This window comes from Onthophagus taurus, chromosome 1 (assembly GCF_036711975.1).
Source record: "Onthophagus taurus isolate NC chromosome 1, IU_Otau_3.0, whole genome shotgun sequence".
Lineage (NCBI taxonomy): Eukaryota > Metazoa > Arthropoda > Insecta > Coleoptera > Scarabaeidae > Onthophagus > Onthophagus taurus.
In genome coordinates, this window is record NC_091966.1 from 30,549,129 (window position 1) to 30,560,544 (window position 11,416).

At 32.3% G+C, this 11,416-nt stretch overlaps 1 protein-coding gene across 1 annotated transcript in view; it reads left to right on the top strand.

The window, feature by feature from the left end:
* The window catches only part of LOC111429081 (Rad, Gem/Kir family member 3), a 74,711-nt gene extending 68,038 nt beyond the window's left edge, over positions 1-6,673 (top strand). The window contains exon 5 of the mRNA XM_023064870.2: positions 5,416-6,673. Within this exon, the coding sequence (XP_022920638.1) occupies positions 5,416-5,684 (269 nt within the window). The 3' untranslated portion in view covers positions 5,685-6,673. The remainder of the gene's footprint in view (positions 1-5,415) is intronic.
* Positions 6,674-11,416: the final 4,743 nt, after the last annotated feature.

The following is an 11,416-nucleotide window of genomic DNA, read 5'->3' on the forward strand; positions in this document are numbered from 1 at the left end:
AGTATAAATTAATTTTCTAAAACGAGAATATTTCTGCGTAGGAACTAAAAATTCATACGTAATAAATTTAAAGGAGAAAATTTACAAAAGGTGGCATTACCATCGATTTATAAAATTTATTAACATTTTTCCCAAAATAATCTTTTCTATATTCTACATTAACCGCTAATATATTATTTAGTTACGTTATTTAAATATTTTACTTGCACTATTGGTACTTTACCTAATTCAATATAAACGTCGAGGACGCTGTATTCATAAAATTTATAACGATTCTCCGTATTTGTTCTGTAATCATGGCTGGAAGAAGTTCGTTTCAGTTAACTGATAAATTTGCAGAAGATTTTTTACCACAGTGGTTTCTAGAAGAAAATGTAATTGGTGGTGAAGGTGATCAAGATGTTATTGCCTATACAGATAACAACGGTGAAGAAGATTTCTCTGAACAATACAACCTCAAAAATTCGTCTGGTTCAGAATCTGAAAGCATCACTGACCATTAATATTGATCATCAACAGTACAATTTTTACCTAAATGTTTTTATTTGCATTTCTTAACGTTGTAAATATTTATATGATACTGCAGATCAAATATAAGGTTGAAAAAGAAAAAACCACGTGATACGCTAAGCAAAACTTGAACACAATTTGCAGTAGTTTCGCCTATTTTGAAAGACGAGATTCATCAACTACATCGTTGAGTGGACTAATGCAGATAGTTGCATGAAGAATGATGACCAGAGCCGCGACGTTGTCGGGCAACTCATTGGCGACTCGTCGCCTTACGGTAGAGACTCGGGAAACATGGACCACACCACGCCACATATAGTATACCACGCCACTGGTTGAGTTTTAATCGGACAATGGGCCAAACACTTATTGAACGCTGCACCGCAGAGAATCCCCCCAAATTTTACATGGGCCAGCATTCAACCAGTATCGTTATGTTGCGGCACATCGATGTGCTCGATAGAAGCATGTTACTACTACGCTATAACCCATTCGCTGCTCTATACAGATGGTGACATCAACAGCCCGAAACGTCGCGGCTCTGATGATGACTTATGAAAAAAGCTGGATGCTAATCTTTGTGTTTTGGTAATGCTGAATTACAGAGGAAAATCAAGATTTAGACAAATTATCATCTACTAGAGCTTTCTTTGAGTTTTTGCCTCCTAAACTACAAGATTCATACGTACCCCATCATAATATAACTGTTGACAAACATTCCATAGAAAGTGCCTCTTTAAACAGATTATTTCTTCTAAACCAGAAAAGTGCGACATAAAGATTTTTGCAACCTGTGGCTATATAACTTCGTATGCTTATAATGGCCAAATATGAGGCCCGCGTGAATCAGGAACAGTTGTATTGAATACGATGTAGGAGTTGGAAGCATCAGGGAGAAATGTGACAACTGTAATTCTTTTACAAGCTAGAAAATTTCAAAAAAGGAATTCTTACACTAGCGCCGAAGTGGTGTATATGTTCAACAAACTTTTGTCACCGTGATAAGTAGATATTTTTGTTAGCCTCCTACAGCCTTAAAAAGAGATGATCCTTACCTGCTAACAACTATCCAAAATAAGAGTGAAATAGAATAGATAAAATAGAACAATACAAAAGAACTAAGTAAGGGTAGACACTATGGAGCAACTGCCAGGAGCACATATTACGTGCGCTGAACACTTATGTTATAAGGATTCATCTAAATGAAGACTGGAATTCTTAAAAATGTTATAAAAGACTAGAATTTGGGGTTACTATTTACCCCAATACTACAAGTCACAAAAAAGTCTGGTATTATAAGGGTTAACTTAATATAAAGGAAAATTTCGTCGAAAATATAGGTCAGGTTTTATAAAGAGCCTTAACTCTCTTAATAACTTAATAGTGAATTAAACGTTGTTGATTAAAATCTAATCTTGCAGATTGGTTTACCTTTAGCAATTCATTCAGTTAATATAATTACTCAAATGGAGTAACCTGTAACTTGAAACAAATTATCTTTCGAGTTAGTCTGCAGTGTTTCCGGCTGTAAGCTGTGGAAGAACTGAAAACCAACTTTTAACAACTTCATAAAAGACTCGCATCCTGATTCTGGCAAGATACTTTCCACTTAGAAGTTGAACCTACTAATTTATCATGTAACTTCAAACACATATATACTTATTAGGAAATCCCACGTAAAAGAATGGGCTTAACACTTTTAACCGACTCTTTCCGCAAAAAAATCCAGCTGTGAGAAGACGACTTTGTGTGGTCTAAAATAACGAGCTACTTTTTTTTATTTTTTTATTAAATAATCCTACTAAAGAAACGTTATATAACAACAAGGTTAATAAAGGTTCTCCTTATTAAACAGTGTGGTTATAGTTGAGAACGAACACGATTTACAACGGTTAATTCTATGCAAAAGCTAAAGCCTTCAACATACTAGAATCTGCTCAAAAACCAAAATCCTAATTGTATCTAAAGAGCTAGTGAAAAAATGAATGAAAATAAAGCAATAGAGTAAGTAAGTCATGCTCTTTGACTATCTATTCATGCTAATCATCTCATATGAAAAAGAGGAAGTAAAAGACCAAGCAAACAAAGCCAGCCGAAATCAAGCGCATTTCGCAAGGTCATATGAAATAACACCTATATGAATAAACAGGCAAAAAGTAAGAATATAGAAAAGCTGTATTAACCCATGCTATAGAAACAACAGCATACAACAAGAGAACGAAAATTATCCTGCGACCAACAGAAATGAAGACACTCCGAAAGATTTTAGGGTACACACTAAGCCATGGAAAAAGAAACGCAGATATAAAACATGTATGTGAGGTGGAAGACATAATCAGATGGGGACCTAAATGTAGGAGAGAAAATGATTACCGGTCATTTTCCAATAATTTGCAATAATCACGCAAGATGACCACGTACACAACGACCTCTGGGAAGACCTCCAAACAAATGGAAAAAATCATGTATGTCAACATCCCAAGAGAACTAACGGGATGGAATTTACAGACCAAAGCTTACAATATATGGAAGAAGAAGAATAAGAAAAAGAAGAAGGTGAAGAGGGCATTTAATTATCATGTCCCGATATATATATGCTCTTCCCACATTATTTGCTGTTGTGTTTATACATTGCATAACTTTATATATGTAAGCACGCAGGTTAAACATAGTTTCGCTCCGTCTTACTGTGCCTTTGAAATCTGAAACGCCAATGGCCCTATAAAGCCATTTTTCAACCTCAACTTTCTCGAAGCCATTTTAGGCAAAACTACAGTTGAAAATTTTGCTTAGAGATGCTCTTAACATGGTTTCTGAACATGATCTTGCTATCCACCTTCATACTTGATTAGATTCTCAAATTTGGTTGGGTCTGACTTTGTCATCTCACCCAGAGCATGTGGTGAAGCATCACTTTGCATCACCCAGAGCATCACTGGGCTTGTGGTGAAGTGGCTAACCTGCCTGGATGTGCGCTGGTAAGCCCCAACAATCGCAAAAGTTCAGCAAGCTTATGAACATACCTCTAACTAAATTATCATTTTATGCAATCCATACTTGACTGCTTGATGTTTTTTTTTGTGCAGGGTTGATACATTCCCTACAATGTAGTGGTGAACAGTTCAACTGGTTTTAAAAGCATTTATAGAAGAAATCAATTTGGTCTCATCCTTTCAGTTCCGAAATTGGGTTGGTTCTGATCTGGATGAGGTGTATGTTCACTCGCATACATATTTACACCGCGATTTATTAATTTTGTTAAACTTTTTCTATTCTTAGTATTTTATTAAATGCGATTATATAATAGAGTATATCGATTATATCCTAAAATATAACAGCTAGACTGCTGTGAATACTGTTGCTTGAATGTGAGTGCAGTCACCGTAATATTGCATATAATATAATTATGTATTGATCTCTAATAATTAGAGATTCAACAATTATTGTTGCGTCATTTAAATTGCAAATTATAACCAAATGACGTTATTTTTCTGCAGAAATAGGAACAACTCAGAATGAATTAATTTAATGATAAATAAAATACTTATAATGATAAAAAACCTAGAGTCTGAGAAACAAATAAAATTAGCACCTGGTATTTCACTTAAAGTACTGTGATTGAGTTGATATATTCAACAAGAAAAGATTTGTGGAGTTCCGACTCAGAAATTTGAATTGAAATATACTGAAATTAAATAAATAATTTAATGGTCGAAGCTGAAAATATACTTAAAAACTGATCAAACGATTTCTAACTTACCTCCTATTGTTGACAAGATGATTTGCCAAGTTTTTTTTTTGCCAAGCCTAGATTTAAAATGCATAATGAGTGGATTCCACGTATTACAACTTTAAAAATTACAACATAAAAATGTCTGAAAGATGAGCATGATTTCAATCAGAATCTTTATTGCTTTTATGCAACGCTTTTGTTATAGACAATAATTTTCAAAAAAATAACAATAATTTCTACCTCCAAAGAAATTTCAGATTTCTCAATTTTCATTTTTATATCCAAACTTTATTCATTAAATTTATTATTAATGATAACAATTCAGATGTTGATTTAAATAGATAAGGACTGATTTTTGTAGGTAAATAGAAAATAACATTAGATAAGAAATAATCCAGAAAGATATTACAATAGTTAGATGTAGATGGATGTGAACCTGGGTCGAAACCTGAAAGTGAAGGAGCAGGTAACGTTTCCTTGTGAGACTTCTGTCTATCAGCTTTGGGTGTCGGTACTTACTGAACTTGATTCCAAACTTATTAAGTTCTTAGATAGTCAATTCACCATCAATGACGAGCTATGGGTTTCAACCTATTGTTGAATAAAATAATTCTTTGAACGTTTATCAGAACGATGAGATGAATATCGTTAGATTAATTACTAGGTTATGTTGGATATTTATTTGTAAAATGTCATGAACAATTACAATAAATCATATTTAAAGACATGGTAGAAGGTGAGAAATAGTTGAAGGTTTTCTTTTATAAAATAAATTAAACTGTTATTTGAAAATTGGACACATGTAAACTGAAATGAGATTTCTAGGTAAATTACAAAAAAAGCCAAAGATCTTGGATGGTTTCCAGGTTCAATTTTCCCGGTCGTTTAATTTGTATTCTCTTTTCCGAGTATTCCAAACGAGTCGTAACACTTCTTATTCCTGTTATTAAAACGACAAATTTCGATCATAAATCTTGCTAAAGACCCCGAAAACATATCACCCCATAAATTTTACTTCTCGTTAAGAATTTAAGAACCCTATCGTAAAATTAAAATCATTAAAAAAGAATACGGTGTTCTGAAAATAACTTTTTACAAATTGTTTCTTGTTATAAAAGAAATGGTGATTCATTAAAGTGTAATAAAATTGAACATATTTCTTTTTATTTCAGATGGGAAATGTTTAGCTTGTACTTACAGAGCGAAGTTTATTGAAATTTCCGTTGGAATTAATCATAACGTGGACGAATTGCTGGTGGGAATTTTAACGCAAATTAGATTAAAAAGTTTTCAAAATGAAGAAAAAGATCATACTCAACAACAATGGTACAAGACTAGAGGAATGCTTAGAGCGAGTATGAAAGCAAGACAAATGATTACTTGGTTATTTGGAAAGGAAGATTCTAAGTTCAAAAATTGCGAAAATCTTCATATACTGTAGCAAAAAAAATAAAAATTTTCTTTCATGATGAAATCATCATGATTCATTTCGTTTAGAAATACGAAAAAAAATATTTAAGGGAATAAATCTAAAAAAAAAGGTTTTATACTAAAAATAAAGAATAAATTCTTTTGAGACAGTTTTTATGATTATTTAAAATATAATTTATTTTTAGTATAAAGTTCTTTAAAGTATTGACTGATGATATGGAGTTTTTGACCCTTTTTAGCAAGAAAAACGATTTGAATCAATTTCTTTTTGGTAGGTTAAATAAGTGGACCAACCAATCTGAACAAAAAAAAAAATAAAATTGTAAAAAAAAAGAATATTTTTGTAGCATTTTACACTTGAAAAACCAAAACAGATTAAAAATCGATAAAAAGGGTACAATTTTGAACGATTTTATCGTTTTTCTTGCAAAACCGAAACATTTTTTGCGTTATAGTCTTTTTTTTTCTATTTAGATATATTAATTTTATAAAGAAATCTTTGTTATAAGGCCTAACTTTAGAATTTAGCAAAATTTTCGGTATCAACCCAAAAGTGTTTAAATTAACAAACAAAATCAAAAGATTCTTGTCCGTGTTGAATGTTAACGTAATAAGCAATTACATTGGAAAATATTGTACAAGGATTAAATTAGGAAGTAAAACTAAAATATTATGATATACGTATATACATCTTTTAGTCCCTATTATTGAAAAATTTAAAAAAAAATCTTTAAAGTGCTGTAGTTAGTATTAAAAAAGAACCAAAAAGAAGTAACGTCGGGATTGTATTAATACTAAATGTTTTCTAAACTTCTACATTATTATATTATACATTTTACCGAAGAACGTTAGAGAGTAGATAATATGCGACGTAAGTTAAAAATAATATTTAAAAAAATACAATAAGCAACAAAAAAATGTAATTTATCAATGAACGTTGTTTTTCAGACAATAATTGTATGTAATTTATAAATAAATTTAGATATTAGTACAATATAATCTTTCTTTTAATTACCTTTATTATTAAAAAATAAAAGATTTGAAGTTTTAAAGTTTTTTGAATCTACGTTACGAGTTGAGTTAAAACTTTTTGGTCAGGTAAGTTCTGTGTTCATTTCTCTTTAATTTAAAACCAACGGATATGCTTATGCTTGTAAATATAAACTAATAAAACAGGAACGACATTTCAAAAATGTTACCAATTGTGTATCTTAAACCAAAAACATGTTTGTACCTTGGACTTTCGTAATGATTACCTATAAAAGAAAAATTCTAAATTTAGTTTAAGTGTGACTTTATGTTTTTAGGACAGCCTGCACACTGCACAAAAGTTAGCAAAATTAGCTTATCCGAATCAAAAGTAGATTCATGTCAAGAACTCTACTATGTATTTACTATAAGATAACTGTCAGAAAAATGCTGACACAAGATAGAAACATGTAGATGGCGTTTTGCACACCGAAATACCTTTTGATGCAATATCTAGGGGAAAGAAGAAAGTGTATATACGAGTGGACTAACTACATAATAAGTAATAACAGAAAATCTGATGAATTTACGACTCTACTATGTATTTTTCACACATCAAGTCAAGTATTTTTCAGGGTACTTATGGGCGACATTATACAAGTATATGACAAAAACACCGGAAAAAATGTTAATAAGACACCGAAACCTGCATTTGTGAGACAATATGCACTAATGGGTTAATGAAAGGATGCAAAATACAATACATTTTTACTTCACACTGAATAAGAACTTTACAAACAGGAAGGAGGTATCCAAAGTAACAAAACTAAAAGTATTCAACGATATTTAGACCTGTATTGTCTTTCGGATGTCAGTTGTTCATGTTGCCAATATCAAGAAAAGTAAGATTCAGGCTACCAAGATGAAGTACAGGATGTCCCAATTTCGATGTCCGCATAGGCTACCTCCGAAACTAAAAGAGATAGAAAAAAAGTAGCTTACATGTCATGATCTCGTTTTTCGAGAAAATGCTAATGCCGAAAACTCCGAACAGCTATCGTCTTTTGTTTTCGCCCTATCGGCAAAAACTGAAAACTTTGCGAAAACGACAATCGCGAATATCTCACTTATTATCAAAGATGGAGTATTATAAATAAAACTATATACGGGCAACTTTTTACGAAGAATTCAGTGGCGTAGGTAGAATTTTTTTCCCATCATTTATTTTCGAGATTTTAGACGTAACTTTATTTTTTTAAATGGAAACCATAGTTGGCTATGACCTAAAATAATTTGTTATTTTCTTCTGATAACAAATATATATAGTTTGTGGGGTATATTTCTTATAGTTATTAAATAATTAACAAAAATTCATTTTGTTCCATCTAAATCTAATGTATGTGTTTAAAAGTTAATGTTGCTATGGTGATAACCATACATACTATGATGGAATATAATGTATCAATTTTTTTTGTTCTGTCTAAAACTATTGTATGTATTTAAAACTTAATGTTGTTATGGTGATAACCATACCATGAGGGAAAGCCTTGTTTCCAATTATTGCCAAAGTTTGTAGCAAGGACAGTAGAATCTAGCAGGACTGCTACATCCATTGTATTTTTGTAGTCGACTACGGGTTGGTTGCCCGCACTCTACGTCACACTATTTGCCACGCCTGGTAACTGTCTGTGTTTTTAGAGGTTATATGATAGATATTAATATGTCTAAAAACATAAAACTTCAAAACTAATAATAATATGAATACGTCTAGGATATAACTTCTAAAAACACACAGCAAACGCATAGACCATAACAACAGCTAGGCGTGGAAAATGGTGTGACGTAGTTTGCGGGTAGGTTGTCACAACAATGGATGTAGCAGTCCAGTTAGATTCTACTGTCCTTGAGTTTGTAGTAGTATTTAAAAATTCACTAACAACTCTGGCATTATGTGCTGGTGCTCCGTCATATTGAAAATATATCATTTGAGACATACTTAATTGCAAATTGTCGACCAAAGGCTCAATGTGCTGCCTTAATATATTGAGGTATTTACCTGAGTTTAAGTTTTTATGGTAAATACTATATGCCAAATATCTATTATCTAAAAGCGCACACCATACATTGAACCCCAATCTTCTTTGAACGCTCAGAGACTTCATCGGTCCATATGACATTTTGAACAAACAGCAGATTATTTAATTTTTCTAAATATAACCTACAAAATTCTAATCTTAAATTGACATCTCCGGCACGTAAATAATGAGTAAGCCCCGCTTTGTATGGTTTATACTTATTTTTCTTTCATATTCGGGAGCAGCGGCTTTTGGGTCAGACGTCTTGTTCAATTTCTCTGCAAGATGTTGATGGATTTATCGCAAGTGAAGCCAACACATTGACTTCATCCTCTTGCAGATCATTTTGGTATGTTTTTGCACGTGGTTTAGGAAAGGACCAAAAATCTATTAAATTTTCTGCTAACCGGCTGAAGGTTCTTACGTGCGGTGTCTTCTTTCCGGATACCTTGAGAAATATCATTCCGCGGCTAACGTCGCGTTCTTATCTGATAACATATAGCATTCCATCATGTCACATTTTTCATAATTTTCGAAATTCATTGTAAAGTTTTATTCAGTTTTGTTATACTTTGACACTTAACATGCTGGTGCTTCGTACCAGCACATAATGCCAGAGTTGTTATCGAATTTTTAAATACAAACTTTGGCAATTATTTGATACATTATGTTCCATCATAGTATGTATGGTTATCACCATAGCAACATTAACTTTTAAATACATTAGTTTTAGATAGAACAAAATGAATTTTTGTAATTATTCAATAACTATAAGAAATATACCCCACAAACTATATATATTTGTTATCAGAAGAAAATAAGAAATTAATTTAGGTCATAGCCAACTATGGTTTCCATTTAAAAAAATAAATTTACGTCTAAAATCTCGAAAATAAAAGATGGGAAAAAAATTCCACCTACCCCACTGAATTCTTCGTAAAAAGTTGCCCGTATAATGTTTTCTTTATAATACTGCATCTTTGATAATAAGTGAGATATTCGCGATTGTCGTTTTCGCAAAATTTTCAGTTTTTGCCGATAGGGCGAAAACAAAAGACGATAGCTGTTCGGAGTTTTCGGCATTAGCATTTTCTCGAAAAACGAGATCATGACATGTAAGCTACTTTTTTTCTATCTCTTTTAGTTTCGGAGATAGCCTATGCGGACATCGAAATTCGGACACCCTGTACTGGAGACGGACCTAGTTATAACCATAATAATAAGATAAAACAAAGAACAGTGTGTTCTGGTGAAAATTAAGTGTTGTGTCAGTGTTACAATACATTGAAGAGAAACAGCTGCATAGTAGGACACGCTCATACACTGCCTTTAGACCGGCATATTAGAAAACTCTAGAATACTAGAGCATAGAGAAAGTCTTTGTTATTTCGTAATTAGTTTTGAGAATGAACAAAAAATTAAATACAAACGTCAATTTTGCTTGTAAACCTATTCGATTTAGAGATTATAGTAGTCTTAATTTGTTGTCTTATTTTTAATGCAGAAAACATATCCAAAGGCTATGGAATAAATATTGACTAACTTTACTCAAATATACATTTTGTTTTAATAGCAGCTATTTAGTATCGACGAACAACAAATAGAAATATAGCAATTAATAAGAAGGCATTAAAAGAATAGAGAAACTAACATACATCTGAACATATTGCAATCAGTAGTATTGTACTTTTTGTAACAGTAATAAGTATCAAGTTATCGACAATAATTTAGTCAAAACTGGTAGAGAATAAAAGTGATAAAATATATTGATAAAAATCGAAACATATAACATTAATTTTCTTTGTAGGTGTAACTCTCGCTTGATTATCTGAAGATTAAAAGCAGGTCCCAACTATTCAGGACTACTTAATTCAGGTAATCCGATTTACTAGTGGTACAGAAAACGAAAGGCGTCAAATTAATTATATGGCAGCCGCTCAATAAACCCTCCCTTCAATACAAATGGTGTTCTTTTATTTTTCATAGAATAGGAACTTTGAAACCTCCGAGGGAGGTAATCTTAGATTAGAAACTCCAATCTTGTTTAGTTTAATACCTTTTAGTTTTTATATTAAGAAGCACAATTAATATAAAAAGTTACCATTACAACTTTTTTTCCTCCTATCACCACCCCACCCATCTGCCCCCTCCCAAGTTTCTCTTCTAAGTCCGCCGTATACATCGCTAATAGTATGTGACTAAGCGGGCACAATTGTCTCAATCCCTTCGTCGTCCAAAATACCTCTTCTCCCACTTTAATCTTGGTCATCATCTCCCTGTACGTCTCCTTCACTCCCTCTATCAGCTGTTCTGTGACACCTCTCCTCCTCATTTCCTCCCACATCTTTCCTCTATCAAATTTCGCCTTCAGGTCTTTGAACAATGCATACAACTTTCCTCACTTCTTCTTCAACTACCTATCTTCCAGGTGTTTCAGTAATTTTCCTCTTTTTTTAAATAGGATTGAAAAATAATTTAATTCTATTTACTCTTATTCTTCAACATAATGACCTCCTTATTATAATTTGGAGATTAAGTAAGTTGAAAAGTTCGGATCCCTTTTAGCGTATCAGCATTTTCCTCCACTTCAACTATCACTCCAAGAACCAGCAACTCTTCAAACTCATCCATAAGCGGCGAAATTTCCGTTATTGCTGCTGGAAATGCAATCACCTACAATGAATTCAGGAAACCGCTT